Here is a 27,995-nt window from a genome sequence, read left to right on the forward strand (position 1 = left end):
AAATTTTATTTGTATAGCACATTTCAGCAGCAAGGCATTTCAAAGTGCTTTACATCATATCAAACACAGAATCACAATGCAATATAGAATCAATCATTAAGTCAAGTTCCATCAATAAATTTGTAATTGATTACATTTCAAATACAATTCTAAACAGGTGGGTTTTCAGTTGAGATTTAAAGGAAGTCGGTGTTTCAGCTGTTTTACAGTTTTCTGGAAGTTTGTTCCAGACTTGTGGTGCATAGATGCTGAAAGCTGCTTCTCCTCGTTTGGTTCTGGTTCTGGGATGCAGAGCAGAACCAGAACCAGAAGACCTGAGAGGTCTGGAAGGTTGATACAATAAAAGCAGATCTTTAATGTATTGTGTTGCTGAGCCGTCAGTGATTTATAAACTAACAACAGTATTTTAAAGTCTATTCTTTGAGCTATAGGGAGCCAGTGGAGGGACTTTAAAACTTTAAAAGAGACATTGGAAATATTCACCCCCTTACTGATAACCAGGTCCAGTGTGTGTTGCTTGTTTGACATGTTGCGTTAGACCAAAAGTCTGTAAAATATTAGAAAGTTTTTTTGCCCCTCTGTCTTGGGGGTTGTCAACATGAATGTTGAAATCACCGACAATTATTAAACAATCATAATCAATACATATGAGAGATAAAAGCTCATTCAAGTTAGTAAAGAAATTTTCCATGTATGTTGGAGTTTTGTATGAAGTTAGTGTCAAAGTTAGTTTGTGGCCTTTAACCTCAATTCCAAGATACTCAAAACAGGCGAAGTGACCCAAGGAAAGTTTACTACAATTTATGGTATTCTTAAATACTGAAGCCACGCCTCCTCCTTTTTTATGTTTTCTATTCTCACTGAAGAAACTGTAGTTTGGAGGCGGTGATTCAATTAGTACGATCGGTTCATTATTGTCATTCAACCATGTTTCTGTCAGAACATAACATTGATATTAAGCTCAGTGATGAAATCATTAATGAATAGAGCTTTAGCACAGAGAGATCTGGCATTTAAAAGAGCTAGTTTAAGTGACTTGGAGGCCAAAAGTTCTTCAGTCTGAGGTTTGATTTAGGTCCGCTGAATTTTTGTTTCTGTTTTTTGTAAATTTTCTTCTAGTGATCCGGACAGGTAATGTCCTCTTTCACAGTTAAGTAAATTAATAAGATCTATTTTGTAGATGCTCGGATTACTATGTTTATCATTTCATTCCTGATGGGGATAATTGTGAGCTTGTTACAACTTTGAATTGTTTTTATGAACCAAACTCATGGTTATAATATAATTATATGTTGTCATACTGAGCAGCAGAACCATAATATCTGTAGATTAATTCTGACATAAAAATTAAGCTCAGCAAACAAATATTCAGGTGTTTCACTTTGTTGTTTGTGTTTGTCAGAAGGAATGACTCTTAAAGTAGACACTTTGATATTTTTATACATTTAATAAAACTGTTTTATTATGAAGAAAAAAGTTACAACAAAGTGATGTTATGTCCAAATTAATACTGATGTTTATTCTGTGACTAACCATGCAGCAGAAAGCTGTAATCACTTTCAGGTCTGGTTCACTCCATGATTAGTGGTCGGCCTCTGGCTGCTGCTTTCAGACTGAAATGACCTAAAAATATTAAAGTGGATAAATTTAACTATGAAACAAAGATCAAGAGTTTATGACTATGATGAAAGAACAGATATTTCATTCTGACCTGATTGCAGCTCAATCTGGAGAAGATAAAAAAAGCCATTTAGATCATCGACAACAGAATTAAATTGATGAACACCGAATTTCAAAAGTCATATTTTAATACACGTGATTCAATAACACATTATTCAGGTTAGAAGCACTAAAATGAGAAGAAAATGTTCTGACCTTTGGACCGTCTGCAGCGCCACAACAAGAGCAGGAGGACAATGAGAACGATTCCACTAACTGGTCCAACGATCAACATCACAGGAAATGAAGAGATGACAGGACTGGATACAGTTACTGGAAAAAATAAATCATAAAACATTTATTTTAGTCCTCATTTTATTCAACAGCAACAGAAACATTTTATTAGTGTGTTTATTAAAATTACAAACTGCAGCTTTAACTTGATATTGTTAAATTGTGATTCTATGTATGAAGTAAAAAAAACATCTGTTCAGCTCAGAGGACAGATCTATCCACCTGGTGGGTTTAACAGGGTGCAGGTCATTTTTCTGACTTTTATTTGTACAATGCACAATATTGTAACGACTATTTTATTGTGTTTATATGTCTATAATTATAAGACATTCCTCTAGTTATTATCTTTCATTAGAGCCTCAGTGATGACTGTATGTTGAATCACTGAGGAGTTTCAGTCATTTGAAGTTTATATATCAGACGTTGTCCAGTTGTTGTCCAGATGTGCCATTTCTCTAATGAAATTTCACATTAAGTATCTGGAGAACATAGAAAAACACTCACACACATGAACATGTCCATTTTTTTTTTTGCACGATTTTGATCAATTTTTAAATCCACAAACAGAATACTTAATTCTACATTTTCATTTTATTGTCCAGTCCAAACATTCAACACTCAATGTTACATAGAAATAGACATGAAAAGTTTTGGCAAAGCAAAAAGTTTCTAATTTGTTTGTGTCACAAACTTAATATCTGCATATTAATTACAGTTGAAGGATTTTTGACTGCAAAAATAAAAATATATAAACATCTTATTTGACATTTTGACATCGTAAGAGACCAAGCTTTTGCATTTACTCCAAATGGTTCAAGAACAGCAGCTGCTTTAATTTGGTTAAACCTTTTCAGGCGTTTTTGATCATTTAGATGTGGCTGTTACAAACTGTGGTTATTGAGTGGTGAGGACGACGCGGTGGACCCAGGTTGTAGAGCAAATGATGATGGTTTTAATGAAGAAATCACAAAATACAAAGTCCAGGCAGCACAGGTGAGCAATAAGGCAAAGAGCTCAAACACTGGTAGCAACTGGAATACAAACTGGACTCGAACGAGGGAAAGGTAGACGACACATGACTTTAGACTTTAGACTAGGACCCGACAGGGAAACACAGATGGGATTAAATACACAGGGAAGGTAATCAGGGAACAATAGAGACAGCTGGGAGCAATAATGGCCAGAGAGACAGGAACTAAATTAACACACAGAGAATAAAACCACATCCTCACAGTGGCCAGTTAGAAAATGTTTTACTCTAATTTTGCTGAAAAAAAGTTATCTACTGTTATTTTGAGGTAGTAGTGATGTAACTGTATCAGAGATCATAATATCATAAGAAACTAATATGAGTGAATATTGATGTTATTAAAGGAATCCTGCTGCATTTAGTTTTGCTGATCTATCCTCACAGTTCAGACCAGGTCAAACAAACTTGTATCACAACAATGAGCTGCTTAATCTAAACAAAAAGACATTTAAAGAGAAATCTGACTAAAATAGTTCAACACTCAACTTGTTAACTCACTACTAGAAGTTTTCTGTTTTATTCTTTAGATAAAAACAACTTTGGGAACAATGTGCACATAGCAACACAATTAACAGTTGTGGTTTTATTATTGTAACTTGTTAAAGGAAGTGAACAATAAAAATCAGCTCCTTGTTTTCTGCAGTTAAAAATTCATAACTCAAATTAGGCCTAGTCAGTTTTATTCTGGTCTGTCCAGGGAAGAAACTTCATTTAATCCAACATATCAGGAAAACATTTTTTCTACAATCTGTTCAGAAAAAAACAACAATTAAATCACCTGTTATGGTTTCACTCCACTGTGTTGAAGAATACCAGTCATCTCTGCTTCTACACTGACACATGTAGTTTCCACTGCTGGACTCAGAGACATTGAAAGTCCAGTCTTTACTGTCTGTCCACTGTATTATTGACCCAGATCTCCTCCATTCACACGTCCACTCAGTGGTTTCTCCTCCCTGGACCTCACATGTCAGAGTGATCGACTCACCACTGAAGACATGAGAACCGTTTGGTTGTCGAGTCACAAAAACCTTGTTGGAAACTGTTTACATCAGATATGGGCAGAAAAATTAAATCACATGAGAAATTTTAATTTCATAGTTTTAGTTTCAAACAGTCTTATAGAAAAAACTTACACATTATTTCAATGATGTTCTCAAGGCTTGAATGACTGTAGAATGAGGGATTTCCTCTCTTTCCATCACACTTATAGATTCCTCCTTGTGTCACAGTGATTTCTCTGTTTTCTTCATTATTTCTGCTGAATTCAACAAAAGAAGAATCTGAGGTCCGCCTGAACCATTTGTACTTCCATCCAGCAGAGGGCTCCACTGAGCAGCTCAGTGTCACACTGCCCCCTACTGGTATGGTTGATGAACCTGCTGTCAGTTTGGCTCCAGGTTTATCTCCTGTTAACATGAATTAAAATTGGTTAATTTTCAATAATTTAAAAAAACATACAAGTCTTGTAGCAGAACAAGCTACAGACTCGTTAACTGAAATAAATGAGTAGATCGGAAAATTACTGAAAATATGTCAACAATGTAGAACTTCATTAATATGAATTATTCTGGTAGTTATTCATCGTTTCAGCCATACAGATTAACAACCAGCCTCTGATTATTGTGAGACTTCACAAAAGAAACCTGATATAGAAACTTTTTCTAATAGAAAGGTTCAATCTGTGTGTGTGTGTTTGTATGTGAGTGTGGGAGTTAAGCATTAATTCTGACAACTCAACTATGGACTAAATCAGCCACATTTTCATTTACAAGTGTCAACTTACTTGATACAGACAGTCTGATGGTTTCACTCCTCTGTGTTGAAGAATACCAGTCATCTCTGCTTCTACACTGACACATGTAGTTTCCACTGCTGGACTCAGAGACAATGAAAGTCCAGTCTTTACTGTCTGTCTTGTGTATTATTGACCCAGATCTCCTCCATTCACACGTCCACTCAGTGGTTCCTCCTCCCTGGACCTCACATGTCAGAGTGATCGACTCACCACTGAACATCTGAGGCCAGTTTTGGTTGTCGAGTCACAAAACCTTGTTGGAAACTGTTTACATCAGATAAGAAGAGAAAACTCAAATCACATGAGAAATATTAATTTCATACTTTTAGTTTCTAAAAGTCTTTAAAAATCTTACACATTATTTCAATGATGTTCTCATGGCTTGAATGACTGTAGAATGAGGGATTTCCTCTCTTTCCATCACACTTATAGATTCCTCCTTGTGTCACAGGATTTCTCTGTTTCTTCATTATTTGTGTTGAATTCAACAAAAGAAGTGACTGAGGTCCGTCTGAACCATCTGTACTTCCATCCAGCAGAGGGCTCCACTGAGCAGCTCAGTATCACACTGCCCCCTACTGGTATGGTTGTTGAACCTGCTGTCAATGTGGCCATGGGTCTGTCTGATGTTATAAAAACAAATATTTGATTTTATATAAAATACTGCAATTAAAAGCTATTGTAAAGAGTGATGCTTCTCTCAGAAAAGTAAATATGTGAAAAATCTGTAAATGCATTTTATTGTCATCTTTGCTTATTATAGATACTTTTTAGAAAGTAAAATAGAAAAGAATTAGTTTGAAATTGTTTAATTAAATAACATGAAAGAGTTCATTCTCTTTTCTGAAAAGATAATGTGGTTAACTCTACAATTAAGCAAATCTATATATTCACATTAAGGTAAATAATATTTTCTTTGTTTTGTTGCTCTTTTTGAAATTTGTGTCTCACTTGACTTTATAAAAATCAAACCCAGTAATTATGTATGTGTCATATTTCAGACACTATTTTATCAACAAAAAAATCTGCTTGAAATAATGAAATAAAATACAGATAGCAATGCATGTTTTTTTTTAGGGCTGATATAAAACTTTGTAATTCTTTAAAATATTCAGGTCTTACCTGAGACAGTAACAGTGACAGTTTTACTGCACTTATTGTCAGATGAACCCTTCCAGCATACACAGCACTGAAATTCATGTCTATAACTAGTAGATATACGTTGAAAACTGAAACGTTTATCTGACTGATAGGGAAAACAATTCTTGACCATTCCTTTAAAGCCGGTATTTCCAGTCAGTGTCTCTTCCTACATTCATGTCACAGATAAATGTAACAATCTCTCCAACATAAAAATTCAACCAGTTGGGTTCAACAGTCAGAACAGGATCTATAACAGAACCAACATTCAGCAAGTTTGTCTTTGATTTATAACAAAAACACATCAAGATAAAAATTAAAAGATAAACACAGAATAATATCTGATATAAAAGATAAACTGGATTCTGTTCCTGAGAGGATAAATGATTAAAAAACAGATTAAAGGCTGAAATTACCAAGAGTTTGTCCACAGCAGAGCAGTGTGTTCAGCACTGAAATAAAGGTTGAAAGTTCATCAGCATAAATAATAAATTAATTAAATTAAATCAAAAATATTTGCCAAAACCCTCACACTCAGCTATGACTCTGTTTAACCTGTTAAATAAATGCAACTATGATAAATATATTGAGTATTTATTTGTTCTGATAAGAATAAGATCAAATGTTTTAGTTTATTGTTGTTTTTTCTGATGAGTTAAAACTTCATTTTATAAACTTCACATCCTGACTGAAGACAGAACATCTGCAGACGTTCTGCACGGCTACGGAAACTTCACACTCATCTCTACTGGTAAAAACGTGATAAAAGTTTTTAATGAATAATTTAAGTCTCTTGTATCAGATCATGTTTCATTTTTCATCTTTGTTATATAATATTTTCATTTCTCCCACATTAGTTGTATGGGATATAAAGTTCTGTGCTAAAGTCTGATTTTACAATAAACAGCTTTTCAAAATGTTTGCACAGAAATGTTTGTGTTAGTAATTTGTCACTGAAATAACCTGTTTGAAGTTGCAGCAAACACATCAAGAACAAATGGTTATACTAAGTAAAGCTACACCAATACAATGGAAGATAAAGTAGATATTACAGCAGACAAGATGTCAAAGACGATGTTCTTCTAATCTGCATCATTCATACAGATAAGTGATCTACTTACAGAGTGAGACCAGAACCCTGGGTGAGGTGTTCCCCATCCTGACCTCAACCTGGAACCATGTGTTGCTCTGCTTTGGTCCAATAATCTTCCTTTCATAACATGCTGCCTCTGCAACGTCTCTAGAGAAATGGAGCCGTCTGAAACAGGATCAACGTTTATCTGAGAATGACGGGACAACGTTTATTTTAAACACTGACATCACTGCACTGAGTTTCTGCTGTGATGTTTCCGCTCCAATGATGACAAGTTGTGGTAAAAGAAGCACAGGACTTTTTTTTTCTTTTTTTTTGCAAAAAGAGTTAATAAAAAATAAAATCAATAGATAAGCTTCTTCTGCTTTTTTAAAACCATAAAATGAAATTCACTTTAAATAAACTGTAAACAGCATTATTGTAACACATGAATAGTTTTAAGTGTTTAATTCACTACTTGGTTTGTGTTGCGTGCGAACTCTCTGGCAAACAAACCATAAATCCCCTTTTCATCTAAAAACAAGTGATGGTGAGAATGATCTCACCTATCACAGATATATAAGGTCTTAGGTGTGAATAAACAGACATGAGATCAGACAGTGTGAAATAGTTTGGAGTTTAACCTGTTGGACCCTAAGGGGGTATAATAAATTTCTGCCTGACAAAAACACACAAAGTAAATCACTTATAGCCTCAGAGCTATTAGATTTAAATAGATTTAAGAAGAAACTCTAAAAATGTTACGGAGAGTGAAAAAAAAGTTTCTGTGTTTCATTTAGCAGCGTCTGTTTGTGATACAAGAAGAAGGATGGAAAATCTTATTTTCAGCAGAATAATCCTCTAACAATGATATCAGTCAAACCTACACCACACACTGACCTTTAACCTGATCCTAACTTTAGCCTCATCTACAATATGTCCAATATATTAATTTCTTAGCTCAGCATAAAGAAGCCGTTAGCAGCTCTGCTAACCCAGCATGGGTTTGGCTGTGAGGTCGTGGAAAAAGCATTTGGTTTTCTGATGTTACTTAATTTTCAGTTTTCTTTACTAATATTTCACTTTAGTCCAGATCTTCCACCAAGAGACGAGGAAGGAACATTACAGAGTGTCCTGCAAGAAACTCTATAAATACAATTGCAAATGTGCTGAGCTTCATCTTCAGTGACATCACTGCTCAAGAAATGTTGACCAAAGAAGCAGAAGTTCTCTTTAATAGTATGACGACTCAGCACTGCCCTCTTGTGGCAGGCTTTTGAATACAGACTGCAGGCCATTGTTTCAGAGTTTAGGTCTGGCACTTCCTTCCTGGTGTTTTAATCTAAATTGTCCATTCAACTGAATCTAAAAATTGTCCCATTTATTCTAGTTTCAGAAGAAATAATATGTGTTTTCAAGACTCTCTGAATTGTTGTTTGTGCTAAGCTAACATGGTTGTTGCAGCTTCAGGCAGCAGCTGTGTTTTCAGTGAGGATGAGGATGTTGAGCTTGATGATGGATGTGTGAGATGTTCTGCTGCCGTTTCCTCCACAGCCAATCAGACTGGATGGAGCAGGTTCATGTGAAGCAGCAGAAATCCTGCAGACACACAAGTTTTCTTCCTGGATGGATCACCGGACATTCAGCCCTTTACTGAAACTCTGACAGAAATGACTACTTAATAGCACCATCTGCTGGCCCACTATCTGTAAGCACAAGTCACTGACAGAAGAAGGTGGGATTTTTTCCCCCACAAGATTCACAGATTAATAAATAATGTTTCACTGTGTTATCAGGAAATGAAGTAAAAACACACTTTTCTTTTCTGTTTTTTATTGTTAATATATTACTTTCAATAACTGGAAAATGCATTTTAATGATTTTGTATCAGGGTATTGTATCTCCAACTGCTACTCCACTGTTTTTAATTTTTCAACTCTCTAAAAATAACAATATTGTAAAAAATGAATTGATGTTTCTTTTATTTTCCTCCTGATACTTAAAACCTAGAAAGAGCAAAAAACAAAAACTGCTTTCATTAAAGCACTTAGCTTTTCTTTTTTTTTTAAATTAGTCTTCGGTCATCTATTATTCTTAAAGCAGCATGCAGGTTTGTCACTCTATACTCTATACAGAACAAATCCTGAACAAATAATAATAAATTAACACACTGTGATAATTGGAGCTGTTTGTCATTGTTGCCGTTTCCTCCACAGCCCAAACACACTGGATGGATCAGGTTCATGTGAAGCAGCAGAATCATGAAGACACACAAGTTTTATTCCTGCGTCACATTATTGAACTGGCGGCCAGTTTCTGGACCGATAACTTGGAAAACTATGACTTAATGTCTCCATCTGCTGGCCACTAGCTGTAAACACAAGTCAGGGACAGAACACAGCGTCTATTTTTGGTAATGAATCATTTAAATAAATAATGTTTATTGTAGAACAGGGTATTTATGTAAGTGTTTAATTATAATTACTTTTGACAATACTAAAAATTTCAAAATATCCACAACAGCCCTGTGTAGCACTATAAAATATAGTTAATATAAAATGTGATTTATTAAAATATTACATTTGATTTACAATTACTGTCAAATTGTTCATTTCCTCATTTGTTTGTGTGAGACAATAAAGAAAATGATCAAACACTACCTACTATTTAATGAATACCTGAATAACGTCTCTGTGTTGTAGAGACTATGTCATTTATTCATGTTTATACATTTATACATCTAGATATTTATGCACATTTCTATAAAAACATACACCAATTTACAAACTGCGTCACAGTCTTGTGACACAGTTTGTAAATTACACAGTTGAGTATTAAATTGCATCTCATGGAACATGAAAAATATGTCATTTGTTAATACTGAACTTTAATCATAAAAATACTCATGTTCCACTACTCACATTTGCTTAAAATTTCAGAAAACCACTTTGAGAAGCAAACAGAAAGACACCAAATTTACAAATTTACCTAATTCATACAGTTAGACGAAAGTTCATCCAAATATTAAAAAAAAAAAAAAAAAAAATGTTTGAATTTTAAGGATAAACATATTTTTACATATCCCCCGTGTTTACCATTGTACTGTTGAGAAATTAAAAAGAATTTGAGTAATTTTAATTAACTCAAAACAGGAAAAGTTTTGTTTGATTTCATGAATCATGTATTTTTATACAGAGTGTGTAACTAATATACTCACTCTGTATATTAAAGCAAAGTAAAGCAGAATTACCAGTATAATAAATAACTGGGAATGTTGAGAGGGATTATTTTAACACATACAAAGCAACAGTTAAAATCAGTTTTATGAAAGGTTAATATTTGGCTTGTCACAATAGATCCTACAAAAATGACATGAGTTAGAAGCTGTAGACTGAACTACACCTAGATGGTGTTATTGTTCTCTGGTCCTGAGTTGATTTCTGAATAAACAGCCTCTTCTTTTGCTCCAGGGCGCCCCCTACCTGTGAAAGGACAACGACTGTAAGACTTCAATGTACTTTTTCATACACAAATTACTTTTTTTTTTTACTCGATTTAAACTTTACATTCCTACAATAATTTTTCCTGTAAATTCTTAATTCTAAATACAAGTAGGTAATAAGCACAAATTCACTTTCGGTTTATTTTATTTTTGAATATTGTATCACATGTCTAAATATTTATATTTTTACTTACATCAAGACGGGTTACAGTGTGTAAAAACATTTAAGCATTTCTATTTTGTCACAAAAAGAAGCTTTGTTTTTGTCAAACATTGGTCGATAGCGATGGAAAGTAAAATATTAAGTTGGAGTTGACTGTACCTTTCATTCCTGATTCCAGACGATAGTAAACAGCGCCCTCTACTGGTTCATTTGGGATACCTGTTCAAATAAACAAGTCACAATTTCTAAAAAAACAAACAAAAAACAAAGTGATCTAAACTAGGCTGATATTTTTCTTCTTTAAGTTGTTTTTGTGACTTACTCTCTTTCCCAAAGTTTTTCAGTTCAATGAGAGAGTAGGTTGCATCTCTGGGTTTGTCTGCCACTGAAACATTTCAGGATTTTTCAGATCAGTTGCCTGCATTTGAACATGCAGCAGTTATATCTGGTGGAAAAGATTTCACTTTACCATTTCCACTGGAGTCTGAGAAGTTGACCGACTCGTAGATATGATCGTCACCTACAGTGCAGGAAAAAAAGTGAATAGAATATTGCATTAACTCACACGCAGCCATTTGTTGATTTCACTGAGCAAATTCTAAAGCTTTCCTTACTGAATATGTAAACGCAATCTTATCGATACAAATGATAACATAGCTAAAAATGTCTAGAGTATTAAGGACAAAAATTGTTTAATTTCTGACCATGCAGAGGAGAGCTGCTCTCATTGGTGTCATTCTTGTTGAATCCATTATTTACTCCGCAGCTGATTTTTAACAGCTTCCACCTAAAACAGTGTAAATGGTGTAAAATCTTTTCACAAAAATGTATCAATTTTAGATTTTGAGGTGAAGTGATGCGCTTTACTGACCAGCGGCAGCGTAAATCTGTGAACACAACAAATATATTCTCTTAATACTTCATCGTTCAAATATTGTTACTTATACCTTAACAATGACCATCTCACCTTTGGACCGCCTGTAGTACCACAGTAACACCAGAAGAAGAACCAGGAGGATTCCACCGACAGGTCGATGATCATAAGGACATCAGATGAAGAGCTGACAGGAGTGGACACTGTTACTGGAAAGAACAGTGTCATGTTCATTTTGGTTGTTTTTTTTACAATCTCATTTACTTCTTACTCAGTTATTAGAAAATAGAGTTTACATGTAGAACCTAAAATGTAAACTAAAATGAAAATAAAACTCAACAAAAAATGTCTTCAGACAACATTTTGTCCCCAGCTGAGCAGAATCCCCACCTACAACCAACTGATAGATACGTATCCATAGCAACTAAATCTGGACGTCCTCCATGTTCCTTTGAACACACACTATGCAGTTTAAAATATAATCATAGAAAGGTTTACAGAAATATATTGAATACCATTATCAATGTTAGGTCTCATTAACATAATGTTGTTTCTATCGCCTAATGTTCATTTAAAGGGAAAAAAAGTATTTTCTTTAGAAAGAAAGAAAGAAACATTTTTCCTATTTGCAAATTGTTTCTTCTTTTTGTGGGTAGTCATTTTTTTATTAGGTTTCATCTCATGTGCAGTCTTTTGACAAAATGTTTTGTTTATTATGCATTGACGCTTAGATTTACACTACATCAACAACATACCTCACCTAATGGAAACAATGAAAAAAACATCTTAAAAGCTTTTCATATATTAGCTTTTTCACTGCAAACTTCTTGACATGCTACTTCAAAGTCATATATTAGTGAAAATATTTAGAACTTTTAGCCATTTATATCATTTCCACATATATCTTTTCTATTGAGAATAAAATGTGCAGCTACAGTTAAATCAAACAGGAGGGGCCAGCGTGACAGTGCATTTTCAATCAGTGCCACATTTGTTTGCGATGAGGATAAGATTGTTTTCCCATGATTAGACACCAGCAGAGAGAGAGAAAAAAACACAAATACCTTATCACTTGAATGGAATATAATCAGAATATTTAAACTGTGTTTGAATTTGCAGAGCACATTTCAGCAACAAGGCAGTTCAAAGGGTTTTGAACTGACTTTTCCGGACGACGCTCAGCTAGTCTTTGGGCTCCGACCAAAACCAGCTGCCTGGTTTTATTACATGTTGGGCTGGTCATGACGAAAAAAAAAATATGACTCACCTGACACAGACACTGGGATCTTTTCACTCCACTTTGTCAAAGAATGCCAGTCGTCTCTGCGTCTACACTGACACATGTACTCTTCACTACTGGACTCATTAACATTGACAGTCAGATGTTTATCATTTTCCCATTTTTACAGTTTTCCCATCTCTCCTCCATTCACAACGTCCAATCAGTGGTTTTCTCCTCCCTGGACCCTCACATGTCAGAGTGATCGACTCACCACTGAACATCTGAGGCCAGTTTGGTTGTCGAGTCACAACAACCTTGTTGGAAACTGTTTTCCATCAGATATGGACAGTTTGAAAACAAACCAAAACATAAAAATAAATTAAAAACACCTCATGAGTTTAAGCTAAAAGTAAAGAATAATCAACTGCATTTAAAATAAATAATTGAACTTACAGCTTATTGTGATGCTGACTTCGTCACTTACAAGACTTTGATAGTTTTCATTTCCTCTCATTCCCAGACATCGGTATATTCCTGCTTGTGCTACATTAATATCTCTGTTTTCTTCATCAGTGAGTTGAACTTCAGGTGTGTTTTGGTCCTTATGTACCATTTGTATTTCCATCCAGCAGAGGGCAGAGAGCAGCTCAGTGTCACACTGCCCCCTACTGGTATGGTTGTAGGACCTGCAGTCAGTGTGGGTTTGGGTTGAGCTGATGTTAATGAAATGAAATAAAAACGTCAGTTAATATGTTTAGTTATTGTTCAGTCAGACTGAGAACAAATATTCAAATGTCTCATCATAATATATGACAAAAATCTATAATTGAGTTTCTCTAATGGGAATCACGTGTTATCTTGAAATAGTTATCTTAATTTAAAAACCCAAATAAAAAAAAGAAAGAAAAAGAAGAGAAAACAAAAGATGACAAACAATTTATGCTATTCTGTGATTAGCTCACCTAATGAAAAATAACTAGGAACAAAAAAAAAAGCTAAAGTGATTTTCTGCATATAGATTTAACTTACAGAGGAGTAAACATGTGTATTAGCTACACAACTCTCAACAATGTACAAATCTGGTTGAATAAGATCATTTGGACTCACCAGTAACAGTTAAAGAGACAGTATCACTGCACTTGGTATCACCAGAGCTCTTCCTGAGTCCACAACACTGGTATTTCATCACTGTGATCGATTTGGATAGGTAGTAATGTGAAGCTTTTGTACGGGTTGGAGCGAAGAAATTGTTCTCCATTTTTTTTTATCTCATATTCCCAGTCGGTGTCTTTGCCTTCATTCATGTCACAAATGAACGTCACCTCTCTCCAGGATGAAAAGTCGACCAGTTGGGATCAATAGTCAGAATTGCGCCTAAAACGCAGCACAACACATTTAGCACATTTATCATGCAGTTTATACAGACGTGGTTCATCTGAGATTATAAATAAATAATGAAGAATAAAAGAGAAAATACCTTCAGCATGTCTGCAGCAGAGAAGTGCATTCATCACTAAAATAAAACCTAAAACTTTTGTCATTATTAATGTTAAAAGTTCACAAACAAGCACAGAGTGTTGCTTCGTAACGTCCAGCTCTGACACTAACACGTTCTTTTCATATCACTGAAATTTCCGATCAGTAGCGCTAGTTTCCTGTTCTGTGAGCTCATGGTCACTTTTTTTATCTTCATCTGAGAAACATCATAGCTAAAGAATAAGTACTACCACAAATATTTTGACACTTCCCACACAATGTTTTGACACTTAGTTTAACTTCCTTAAACTAAGGTGACTCATGAAAAGACACCCCAGTTAAACGGTTTTAGGTAACCATTTGTTTAAAGGTCATGTTCAGTTTAGCTTAAATTAAAAGATTCATTTGCTCAAAAACTAGACGAAGATATGATGTGCAAAACAAACAAAAATTCTCAAAAACCTAATGTAAATAGGAGAGAATGAAGATAACAGATTTTGCAAATTATTACATTAGTGAACGTTCTAATATATAGAATTTTTCTCATTAAATAAAAGATTAGTTTAAAATTTAGTAAAAAAAAACTACAAAAGAAGAGCAGTCAATGCACATACTGTCAAAAGTGAACATTTTGTTCATTTTTTTCTATTTTATCTGCGCCATTCAAACACAGGAAGTGACATCGCTGCACAACAAGCCTGATTTCCTGGCCTGATAATGACATTCTGTGTGTCGGAGGAATATTCTTTACGTTTTATTTTGGCACAAGTTGCACTGAATTGATCAAAACAACCTAAAAAATTGTTTTTTATTTTGGAATTTAAAACCTCCGACTTCAGTCTTTTGTCTTTCACCATGGAGAACTGACACTTCCTGTCCACCTAACAGAAGCCATTTTGGGTTAAACTGCTTAATAAGGCTTTAAGCTTTAGTATAGGCCTTTAATCATTGTTTGACATGTTATTTTAATAAGTACACAATAAAATCACAATTTGTTTCACATGTAACAACCTCATTGTTCATCTTGTTAAATCTTTCTGCAGATTGTGGAATCATTTTAATACCAGTAAACTGACCAAGCAATGAAAGTCCACATGTAGGGATCATTTTCCACCAGTTTGAAAATAACTTATTCCATTCTTTCTGCTTTTAACTTGTAATGGACTGAATACTCATGTAGATATCATCTTGGACTGGAAACTTAAATACTATTTTCTGTTGACACTGAACAAAACTTTAAAACAGTCCAATCAACATCATTAATGTTTTACACACCATGCATTCATGAACTTTCACTCATTTTATTGAAAACAGGCACCGATATCCAAACTCTGTGACAATTCGTATTTATTGCAAACATAGCATAACTGTAAAAGCTACAAATCCAGCTACGTAGGAAGAACGGAGTTTTGTAATTTTCATCTTTAATTTTATTTCACAAGAATCTTACAACATTTCAATTTATGAATGTGCGACCTATCCTATTTATGACATGAGCGAAAATGTAAAATTAGAGCGCATCTGATTCTTGAAGAGATATAGCATAATTAAATTATCTTTGGCATCTTAAAGCTGCAGAAATACAATAATCATCACAACATATAATGAAAACAGGGCAGCAGAATTGTCCAGTGTTGTTTCTGATCGTAAAATAATGTGGAGTATCTGTTGCTGCTGGACTCCAATCTCCTGCTGAGAGAGAGAGAGAGCATATATTTATAAAATTATCATGTGCTTTAATTTGTCCAAAAGAAACATCTTGGATAATAAAGTTTTTGCGTGAATGACGAGGATGTTATTTACCTTTTGTTGTTCGGGGTTACTAGTTCTCACCTTCACTGGGGGTCTAAAACAGAAACCGGATATCAGAACAGTTTATTATTAAAAGGGGCAGTATTATTTTCCAGGCACACATTGTCATTGTATAACACAATCAAGCAATATTTTACTTTTAGTTGTTATGAAAACGCATTTACATTTCAAATAAGACTTAAAAGATTTTGACTTTGTAACTTAAAACCTGGAATTGGGCTGTGTCTCTTTAAGAAGCTCCTGCTTTTTCTGAAACCCCGCCTCCAGGAAACTCCGCCTCCTCATAACAACATCGCTTCTCTGTTAACCCTTTAACAACATTTTTATTAGTGTTGAACTGAGAAGTAGCTCATATAATGAGCTCAGGAGGTACCTATTCCAAAACAACCCAGTGTTTGCCAATTGCTGCAGGCTAGTTTGAAGGAGCTGAGTGGAGGAGTTGTGGGGGAAGGGCTGCTCTGTGAGGAGGAAGCTCAGAAGTTTGGAAGCTGCAGCTCAGAGGAGGAGCTTCGTCTTGAAGGCGGAGCTAAGTCCACCAGGCATTTTGCACAGCTGAATGGTTGCCATGGGAGATTAAAAGATTTCTCAAACATGCATGAAAGAATCAAGGCAACACTCCAGTACCCGTATTTCGGGACTGTAGAGCGCACCTCACTATAAGCCGCACAAACAAAGTTTAAAAAAAAAAAAAAAACGTGAAACGTACATATACTGTATATAAGCCACACTGGGTTATAAGCCACTGGTATCTCAGCCGCTTTCGGTTTTCCACACTACTGCAGCGGAGGCCTGCGTCCTTAATAAATCTGCTATTAAGGACGCAGCCTTAATAGCTCCAACGCCGAACCATGGATTCATTCATGCCAAGCTCAGTGCAGCGGCTATTGATCTGATCGATAGCCTTCAACTTAAAACCGGCATCATATGAACTTTTTCGTGTTGTTTTCATGATGATTGGGTTTGAGTTTGAAAACATTTCTGTGTCGTGCCTGCTGCTAGCATGTGCTTGTTCTAAATGAAAATCAGTACTTTCTTCTTTGTTTTCCAATTTTGACTTCCAATGATTCACTTCGTGCTAAAGAGCCCCCTGGTGGTTGAAGAAAAATACACAGAAAAGCCTCACCAGGCTGTAAGCCGGATGGTTCAAGAATGTGGGGAAAAAAGTAACGGCTTATAGTCCGAAAAATACGATATGTATTTTAACGACAAAATACCATTTTAACAGCTTAAAAAGTCGACTTTACATAAAACTGCCCCTATAAAATCTGAATTGTGATCAATGTCCATCAGAAGGTGCTTGAGAATAACTAGAAAAGTCAAAAGTGGCAAGACAGTTAACCCTCCCAAAAAATAAATAAATAAATGCATTTATAGATAAAAGAATAATAACAATGATAATATCACTGACCTTCATGCTGAGCTTTTATGTCCTGGTCTCACATTAACGTAAACAGAACCTTCCTCTGGATTATGACACCTCTCTGTTAAAATGGCAACATGCATGAAAATTTAAATTTAAATTCACAATCTACTGAATGTTTACTAATAACTCATCTTTGTGAAGAGTTAAAGTTCAGAGTGTTTCACAGCATTGTGAAATTCATGTGTTTCTGAAATATTTCCGCATGTTGAATGAGCCGGCTTTAATCTCCTTAAATAACTTGAATGTTGCAGGTCGGCTTTAAAACATGAACGTTACCATTTCCAGTGGCTCCACTTGGATGTACCGTCTCATACAGAGAGGTGGTTGCCTGCAGTAAACAAAAACATTTCAAGATTAAAGTTTGGATCTGAAAGCAATTATATTAATCATATTACTTTTATGTCTTACTCTTTCCATTGAATATAATCGTTTGTAATTTTGAACCATTTGCCCTGAACAAACTCATGCTAATGACATAACTGTATTTTATTATGTAGAGCAGCAGAGCCATGACTTTGGTGCATTAATTATGACAAAACGTTCAGCACAAAAAGTTCAATTATTAGAAATAATTAGCTCCATTTGGACTTTGAGCCTTTAAATATGTCTGTATATTTGCTTTTATAAAGATGAATCAACAAAAACATGAAAACAAATTATTATAAATAATAATGACATTTATTTAGTGACCAACCATGTAGCAGAGAGCTGTAAAGGTGACCTTCAGTCTGATCCACTCCATGATTGGTGGCAGAGCTCTGGCTGCTGAACAATTTAAAAATATTTAAGCGAATTAAAGGTGAAAGAATCAGAAGTTCATGTTTAAAATGAAAAGACAGATATTACAAACTGACCTGATGCAGCATAAAACTGTGGAAGATTGAAAAATGAATTGGCATCATTAACACCAGAATTAAACAGATGAAATGTATTTAAAAATTACAGATTTATGACACATTTTCTTATTTAATAAAGTATTTTTGGTGATGAAATAATCTGATCCGGTGTGAGAAGAAAATGTTCTCACCATTGGACCGTCTGTAGTGCCACAACAAGAGCAGGAGGACGATGAGAACGATTCCACTAAACGGTCCAACAATTAAGAGCAAAGGAAATGAAGAGCTGACTGGACTGGACACCATTACTGGAAAACATAAGTAATGTATTGTTAGTTATTATTATACCCTAAGACATGATTTCCTACTAAAGAATTTAAATGTGACATCAAGGTTGGACTCAGACATTCTCAGTCTCTGTATTGATTTTTCTCAAGCAGTTCAATGTTTTTACTGTCTAAACTGAATTAAATGGTTTAGATCTGCAGTTAAAAAAAGTCATGAAGCTTTGCTGTAGGAACGCTCACCTGTAAACATCTGTTAGACATGACGATAATGACATCAATAACTGTTTCGATTGCTAAAAATCTTTAAATGAGAAATGAAGCTATAACAGTCACTGTAAACAAGAAACACTAACAATGAATTAAATGTCTTTAGTGCTTTTGTAGCATTTATGCATCTTTTTAATAAAAACATTTGGATTGAAGTTTAAATGTGGAAAATGGACTATATTTTTGGTCACTAACATGTATGCTGACATACTATGATTTCTAATAGTAAATTATAGGGAAGATGGATAAAAACAGGTTTTGTTATCCATATATTCCTTTGATTCCAGGCAAGAGACAAGCAGGAAGTTTTAACCAACACTATTAACTCATTTCTTAGCTAGAATATTTATCAAACTCTGCAAACTGTATTTTTAATGATTACAAAAATAAATATTCAATGATCTACTATAACTTATTAGTACATTCAAGGAGATGCTTATCTGAGTTGGGCTGGCCCCAAAAATATGACTCACCTGACACAGACACTGGGATCTTTCACTCCACTTTGTCACAGAAAACCAGTCGTCTCTGCGTCTACACTGACACATGTACTCTTCACTACTGGACTCATTAACACTGACAGTCAGGTGTTTATCATTTCCCACTTTTACAGTTTTCCCATCTCTCCTCCATTCACACGTCCACTCAGTGGTTTCTCCTCCCTGGACCTCACATGTCAGAGTGATCGACTCACCACTGAACATCTGAGGCCGGTTTGGTTGTCGAGTCACAACAACCTCATTGGAAACTGTTTCCATCAGATATGGACAGTTGAAAACAAACCAAAACATGAAAATAAATTAAAAACACCTCATGAGTTTAAGCTAAAGAGTAAAGAATAATCAACTGCATTTAAAATAAATAATTGAACTTACAGCTTATTGTGATGCTGACTTCGTCACTTACAAGACTTTGATAGTTTTCATTTGGTCTCATTCCCAGACATCGGTATATTCCTGCTTGTGCTACATTAATATCTCTGTTTTCTTCATCAGTGAGTTGAACTTCAGGTGTGTTTTTGGTCCTTATGTACCATTTGTATTTCCATCCAGCAGAGGGCAGAGAGCAGCTCAGTGTCACACTGCCCCCTACTGGTATGGTTGTAGGACCTGCAGTCTGTGTGGGTTTGGGTTGAGCTGATGTTAATGAAATGAAATAAAAACGTCAGTTAACACGTTTAGTTATTCTTCAGTCAGATTGAGATCAAATATTCAAATGTCTCATCATAATATATGACAAAAATCTATAACTGAGTTTCTCTAATGGGAATCACGTGTTATCTTGAAATAGTTATCTTAATTTAAAGACAGAAATAAAAACAGAGAAAAAACAAAAAAAACAATTTATGCTATTCTGTGATTAGCTCACCTAATGAAAAATAACATTATTGATAAAATAGTAAGTTTAATTGCATTTCATAGAATTTTGTTTTCTGTGGATGGGTGGGTTGAAACTGCTGAGGTTAAAATATAATTTTTCGAGGAACAACAAAAAAGCTTAAATGATTTTCTGCATATAGATTTAACTTACAGAGGAGTAAACATGTGTATTAGCTACACAACTCTCAATAATGTACAAATCTGGTTGAATAAGATCATTTGGACTCACCAGTAACAGTTAAGAGACAGTATCACTGCACTTGGTATCACCAGAGCTCTTCCTGTGTCCACAGCACTGGTATTCATCACTGTGATCGATTTGGATAGGTAGTAATGTGAAGCTTTTTCGCGGGTTGGAGTGAAGAAATTGTTCTCCATTTTTTTTATCTCATATTCCCAGTCGGTGTCTTTGCCTTCATTCATGTCACAAATGAACGTCACTCTCTCTCCAGGATGAAAAGTCGACCAGTTGGGATCAATAGTCAGAATTGTGCCTAAAACGCAGCACAACACATTTAGCACATTTATCATGCAGTTTATACAGACGTGGTTCATCCTGAGATTATAAATAAATATGAAGAATAAAAGAGAAAATACCTTCAGCATGTCCGCAGCAGAGAAGCGCATTCATCACTAAAATAAAACCTAAACTTTTGTCATTATAAATGTTAAAAGTTCACAAACAAGCACAGAGTGTCGCTTCGTAACGTCCAGCTCTGACACTAACACGTTCTTTCATATCACTGAAATGTCCGATCAGCAGGGCTAGTTTCCTGTTCTGTGAGGTCATGGTCACTTTTTTTATCTTCATCTGAAAAACATCATAGCTAAAGAATAAGTACTACCACAAATATCTTGACACTTCCCACACAGTGTTTTGACACTTAGTTTAACTTCCTTAAACTAAGGTGACTCATGAAAAGACACCCCAGTTAAACGGTTTTAGGTAACCATTTGTTTAAAGGTCATGTTCAGTTTAGCTTAAATTAAAAGATTTATTTGCTCAAAAACTAGAGGAAGATATGATGTGCAGAACAAACAAAAAATTCTCAAAAACCTAATGTATATAGGAGAGAATGAAGATAACAGATTTTGCAAATTATTACATTAGTGAACTTTCTAATATATAGAATTTTTCTCATTAAATAAAAGATTAGTTTAAATTAAGTAAAAAAAAAAAACTACAAAAGAAGAGCAGTCCATGCACATACTGTCAAAAGTGAACATTTTGTTCATTTTTTCTATTTTATCTGCGCCATTCAAACACAGGAAGTGACATCGCTGCACAACAAGCCTGATTTCCTGGCCTGATAATGACATTCTGTGTGTCGGAGGAATATTCTTTACGTTTTATTTTGGCACAAGTTGCACTGAATTGATCAAAACAACTTAAAAAATTGTTTTTTATTTTGGAATTTAAAACCTCCGACTTCAGTCTTTTGTCTTTCAACCATGGAGAACTGACACTTCCTGTCCACCTAACAGAAGCCATTTTGGGTAAAACTGCTTAATAAGGCTTTACGCTTTAGTGCAGAGCTTTTAATCAATTGTTTGACGTGTTATTTTAATAAGTACACAATAAATCACAATTTGTTTCACATGTCAACAACCTCATTGTTCATCTTGTTAAATCTTTCTGCTGATTGTGGAATCAATTTTAATACCAGTAAACTGACCAAGCAATGAAAGTCCACATGTAGGATCATTTTCCACCCGTTTGAAAAAACGTATTCCATTCTTTCTGCTTTTAACTTGTAATGGACTGAATACTCATGTAGATATCATCTTGGACTGCAAACTTAAATACTATTTTTTGTTAACACTGAACAAAACTTTAAAACAGTCCAATCAACATCATTAATGTTTTACACACCATGCATTCATGAACTTTCACTCATTTCATTGAAACAGGCACCGATATCCAAACTCTGTGACAATTTCGTATTTATTGCAAACATAGCATAACTGTAAAAGCTACAAATCCAGCTGCGTAGGTAAAAACGGAGTTTGTAATTTTCATCTTTAATTTTATTACACAAGAATCTTACAACATTTCAATTTATGAATGTGCGACCTATCCTATTTATGACATGAGCGAAAATGTAAAATTAGAGCGCATCTGATTCTTGAAGAGATATAGCATAATTAAATCATCTTTGACATCTTAAAGCTGCAGAAATACAATAATCATCACAACATATAATGAAAACATGGCAGCAGAATTGTCCAGTGTTGTTTCTGACCGTAAAATAATGTGGAGTATCTGTTGCTGCTGGACTCCAATCTCCTGCTGAGAGAGAGAGAGGATATATTCATAAAATTATCATGTGCTTTAATTTGTCCAAAAGAAACATCTTGGATAATAAAGTTTTTGCATGAATGACGAGGATGTTATTTACCTTTTTGTTGTTCGGGTTACTAGTTCTCACCTTCACTGGGGTCTACAATGGAAACCAGAAATCAGAACAGTTTTTATTAAAAGGGGCAGTATTATTTTCCATGCACACATTGTCATTGTATAACACAATATGTTAACATAAAAACGTCAATTATTCAGTCAACACGAGTAGTTATTCATCAGTCTGGCAGACTGCAAATATACAAAGGTGTCATCATCAAGTATCTTATTAATAGTTATCTTAATTTAATTACCCAAACTCTTTGTGCACAAGGATTTCATTTAAAGTAGAATAAACATATAAAGTGACTTTTTAACTCCCTAAAGCAGTCAAGTTGAAAATCCATTTGGACTCACCAGTAACAGTTAAAGAGACAGTATCACTGCACTTGGTATCACCAGAGCTCTTCCTGAGTCCACAACACTGGTATTCACCACTGTGATCGATTTGGATAGGTAGAAATGTGAAGCTTTTGTACGGGTTGGAGCGAAGAAATTGTTCTCCATTTTTTTTTATCTCATATTCCCAGTCGGTGTCTTTGCCTTCATTGATGTCACAAATGAACGTCACTCTGTCTCCAGAATGAAAAGTCGACCAGTTGGGATCAATAGTCAGCACAGCATCTAAAATACAGCAAAACACATTTGGCACATTTATATGCTTATAATAGATTTTCATACATCAAATCAAAGAGGCATGCATATGTACCTCTTTTGTGTGAATAAATAAAAGAACAATAAAATCAAGATACCTTCAGTATGTGCAGAGCAGAGGAGAGTATTCAGCAGTAAAATAAAGGCTAAAACCTTTGTCATTATCAACAAAAACAAAGTTCAGATAAATGAAAACAGTGCGTTTCACGCTAACATTCAGCACTGAAGCTTGACAGGCACATCCTCTTCATTATAAGTATATCTTATCTGTTTTCCATCAGAATGACATCAGAGGTTTCAGCTGATTTCTCTTCATCTGAGAAAAAAACATCATTCCTAAAATATAAGTACTAACACTTCTCACACAGGTAAAAAAAAAATGAGAGACTCACAAATTAAGAAAAACGAACGATGTACCAGTACTTTAAATATCCATTTTCTCTGTATCAAGTGAGATTTCTCACAGTGTGTTTATCGGTATGTTCAAGTTCTATAATCCCACAATGGAGGCTGAGAATGGACATATTTTCTCAGAGACTAAAGCAATAGAAATTAATAAAATGTGCTCAAATATTTTAAATAGGAGTTGTGTGTGTGTGTGTGTCGGGGGGGGGTGGGGGGGGGGGGGGCAGCATCACCAAACTGGCCCATTTGCATCATTCAAACACAGGAAGTTAAGCCTGACATATGGAATGGACTGAACTTATATAGCGCTTTTCCAGTCATTTTTGACCACTCAAAGCGCTTTACACTAGAGTCACATTCACGCAGTCGCACTCACAAACACACACACATTTATACACCGATACGCAGATCGGTAGGCAATTTGGGGTTAAGTGCCTTGCCCAGAGGTACATCGACGTGTGGCAGGAGGAAGCTGAAATCGAACCTACAACCTTCCGATCGCAAGACGACTACTCTACCAAAGAGCCACAGTCGCCCATAGGCAGAGAATAACGTCTCAAACCACATAATGACCTTATTTTTTCCGGAGAAATATTTTTTATTTTTTATCTTGAAGCAAGTTGCGGCAAATATGCTTAAAAAAAAAAAGAGAGAAAAAGTGTGTTTTAAAGTGGAAAAATAGCACTTCTGTTCACATAACACAAACACACTTTTCTTATTTATTTTTATATTTCAGGGCAGAGTCTATCATCAGATGTTTTAGTTGTTTTATTTATTAAAAACAAGTGAAATAAAAGTCATATGATTTGTAGTTAAGCACTCCAAAATGATTAAAGCTTCCTGCAGATTGTATTACATGTTGGGCTGGTCCTGATGAAAAAAAAAAATCATGACTCACCTGACACAGACGCTGGGATCTTTTCACTCCACTTTGTCTCAGAATACCAGTCGTCTCTGCGTCTACACTGACACCTGTACTCTTCACTACTGGACTCATTAACACTGACAGTCAGGTGTTTATCATTTCCCACTTTTACAGTTTTCCCATCTCTCCTCCATTCACACGTCCACTCAGTGGTTTCTCCTCCCTGGACCTCACATGTCAGAGTGATCGACTCACCACTGAACATCTGAGGCCGGTTTGGTTGTCGAGTCACAACAACCTCATTGGAAACTGTTTCCATCAGATATGGACAGTTGAAAACAAACCAAAACATGAAAATAAATTAAAAACACCTCATGAGTTTAAGCTAAAGAGTAAAGAATAATCAACTGCATTTAAAATAAATAATTGAACTTACAGCTTATTGTGATGCTGACTTCGTCACTTACAAGACTTTGATAGTTTTCATTTGGTCTCATTCCCAGACATCGGTATATTCCTGCTTGTGCTACATTAATATCTCTGTTTTCTTCATCAGTGAGTTGAACTTCAGGTGTGTTTTTGGTCCTTATGTACCATTTGTATTTCCATCCAGCAGAGGGCAGAGAGCAGCTCAGTGTCACACTGCCCCCTACTGGTATGGTTGTAGGACCTGCAGTCAGTGTGGCTTTGGGTTGAGCTGATGTTAATAAAATGAAATAAAAACGTCAGTTAACACGTTTAGTTATTCTTCAGTCAGATTGAGATCAAATATTCAAATGTCTCATCATAATATATGACAAAAATCTATAATTGAGTTTCTCTAATGGGAATCACATGTTATCTTGAAATAGTTATCTTAATTTAAAGACAGAAATAAAAACAGAGAAAAAACAAAACAAAACAAAAAAAATAATTTATGCTATTCTGTGATTAGCTCACCTAATGAAAAATAACATTATTTATAAAATAGTAAGTTTAATTGCATTTCATAGAATTTTGTTTTCTGTGGATGGGCGGGTTGAAACTGCTGAGGTTAAAATATAATTTTTCGAGGAACAAAAAAAAGCTAAAATGATTTTCTGCATATAGATTTAACTTACAGAGGAGTAAACATGTGTATTAGCTACACAACTCTCAACAATGTACAAATCTGGTTGAATAAGATCATTTGGACTCACCAGTAACAGTTAAAGAGACAGTATCACTGCACTTGGTATCACCGGAGATCTTCCTGAGTCCACAACACTGGTATTCATCACTGTGATCGATTTGGATAGGTTGTAATGTGAAGCTTTTGTGCGGGTTGGAGCGAAGAAATTGTTCTCCATTTTTTTTAATCTCATATTCCCAGTCGGTGTCTTTGCCTTCATTCATGTCACAAATGAACGTCACGCTCTCTCCAGGATGAAAAGTCGACCAGTTGGGATCAATAGTCAGAATTGCGCCTAAAACGCAGCACAACACATTTAGCACATTTATCATGCAGTTTATACAGACGTGCCTCATCATGAGATTATAAATAAATATGAAGAATAAAAGAGAAAATACCTTCAGCATGTCCGCAGCAGAGGAGTGCATTCATCACTAAGATAAAACCTAAAACGTTTGTCATTATTAATGTTAAAAGTTCACAAACAAGCACAGAGTGTCGCTTCGTAACGTCCAGCTCTGACACTAACACGTTCTTTTCATATCACTGAAATGTCCGATCAGCAGCGCTAGTTTCCTGTTCTGTGAGGTCATGGTCATTTTTTTTATCTTCATCTGAGAAACATCATAGCTAAAGAATAAGTACTACCACAAATATTTTGACACTTCCCACACAATGTTTTGACACTTAGTTTAACTTCCTTAAACCAAAGCATAATTAAATCATCTTTGGCATCTTAAAGCTGCAGAAATACAATAATCATCACAACATATAATGAAAACATGGCAGCAGAATTGTCCAGTGTTGTTTCTGATCATAAAATAATGTGGAGTATCTGTTGCTGCTGGACTCCAATCTCCGGCTGAGAGAGAGAGAGAAAGAGAGAGCATCCATTTTCTCTGTATCAAGTGAGATTTCTCACAGTGTGTTTATCGGTATGTTCAAGTTCTATAATCCCACAATGGAGGCTGAGAATCGACATATTTTCTCAGAGACTAGATTAAAGCAATAGAAATTAATAAAACGTGCTCAAATATTTTAAATAGGAGTTGTGTGTGTGTGCGTGTGTGTGTGTGTGTGTGTGGGGGGGGGGGGGGGGGGGGGGCAGCAGCACCAAATTGGCCCTTTGTATCATTCAAACACAGGAAGTTAAGCATTTAACCATAAAGCCTGACATAGGCAGAGAATAACGTCTCAAACCACATAATGACCTTATTTTTTCCGGAGAAATATTTTTTATTTTTTATCTTGAAGCAAGTTGCGGCAAATATGCTTAAAAAAAAAAAGAGAGAAAAAGTGTGTTTTAAAGTGGAAAAATAGCACTTCTGTTCACATAACACAAACACACTTTTCTTATTTATTTTTATATTTCAGGGCAGAGTCTATCATCAGATGTTTTAGTTGTTTTATTTATTAAAAACAAGTGAAATAAAAGTCATATGATTTGTAGTTAAGCACTCCAAAAATGATTAAAGCTTCCTGCAGATTGTAGAATAACTTTTCCTACCATGATGTACAATTGTTCTCCAACTTGAAGCAGGGTTGGTGGAGGAGTGATGATTTATGTTTGTTCTGGAGGTTAGTTAGCTTATAAAATCTAAAATGTTTTACATATTTGTTAAAACTGTCACGATGTCCTGACAGTAGAATATGAGACAGATATTCTGTGAAAAATATAAAAATAAATCAAGATAATCTGCCTCCTACCAGTGGTCCTACTGCCATATTCGTCTCTACAATAAATAAATTCAAACATAATTAAATTGAAAAAATTTTTATTAAACATCAACTGTCTCAACCTCACCAGAGCTCTGTCTTTCACTTAAATCAACAGACGTCCTTGATATCAAAACAATCGTTACGGTTTCTTATAAACATTAAATCGCATGTTTTGGCTTTCTTTTTTTTCTGCGTTTTGAGCTCATCGAGTTTCGTAACATTTCCCACTTCTTCATTTTTACATTTCCCACTTCTTCATTTTAGCTTGACCAAAGAACATTTCAACATTTCCTATCAACTTAACTAGAATTTCTCGCCCAATCGACTCCAATCAGCAGGAAATGAAGAACAAATGCGATCAGATATTTCAAGTTTTGGTTGTAAAGTATATTTACACCTTACGATCACTTATGAATGAACTTTTCACTCCTTAGGAGTTGAGTAAAAAAATGTGTTCATGTTACACTGAACTACTGACAAAAGATAAAACAGAAATCTGAAAGGTAAATAAACATGTCAGTGGTTTTGAATTCATTTGAAAGAAAAGTCTGACTCATGAATCCAGAGATA

At 34.9% G+C, this 27,995-nt stretch overlaps 1 protein-coding gene and 2 long non-coding RNA genes across 3 annotated transcripts; all 3 read right to left on the reverse strand.

Moving 5' to 3' along the window:
* Positions 1–1,849: 1,849 nt before the first annotated feature.
* Positions 1,850–26,415, reverse strand: LOC111611057 (B-cell receptor CD22-like). Its single transcript, XM_023346677.1, has 9 exons — positions 26,105–26,415; positions 25,735–26,001; positions 24,993–25,253; positions 24,590–24,865; positions 22,990–23,256; positions 19,731–19,991; positions 19,550–19,603; positions 3,762–3,971; positions 1,850–1,992 (listed from the first exon to the last, which is right to left on the reverse strand). The coding sequence occupies exons 1-9, from the start codon at positions 26,166–26,168 to the stop codon at positions 1,850–1,852; spliced, it is 1,803 nt and encodes a 600-aa protein (XP_023202445.1). The 5' UTR covers positions 26,169–26,415.
* Positions 5,225–7,184, reverse strand: LOC111611132. Its single transcript, XR_002753897.1, has 3 exons — positions 7,043–7,184; positions 6,338–6,373; positions 5,225–5,404 (listed from the first exon to the last, which is right to left on the reverse strand). It is a non-coding gene; the product is annotated as an uncharacterized LOC111611132 (long non-coding RNA).
* On the reverse strand, positions 18,140–19,355 carry LOC111611130. The gene is made up of 4 exons (XR_002753895.1): positions 19,329–19,355; positions 18,493–18,609; positions 18,320–18,335; positions 18,140–18,230 (listed from the first exon to the last, which is right to left on the reverse strand). It is a non-coding gene; the product is annotated as an uncharacterized LOC111611130 (long non-coding RNA).
* Positions 26,416–27,995: the final 1,580 nt, after the last annotated feature.

The sequence above is a fragment of the Xiphophorus maculatus genome, chromosome 14 (genome assembly GCF_002775205.1).
Source record: "Xiphophorus maculatus strain JP 163 A chromosome 14, X_maculatus-5.0-male, whole genome shotgun sequence".
Lineage (NCBI taxonomy): Eukaryota > Metazoa > Chordata > Actinopteri > Cyprinodontiformes > Poeciliidae > Xiphophorus > Xiphophorus maculatus.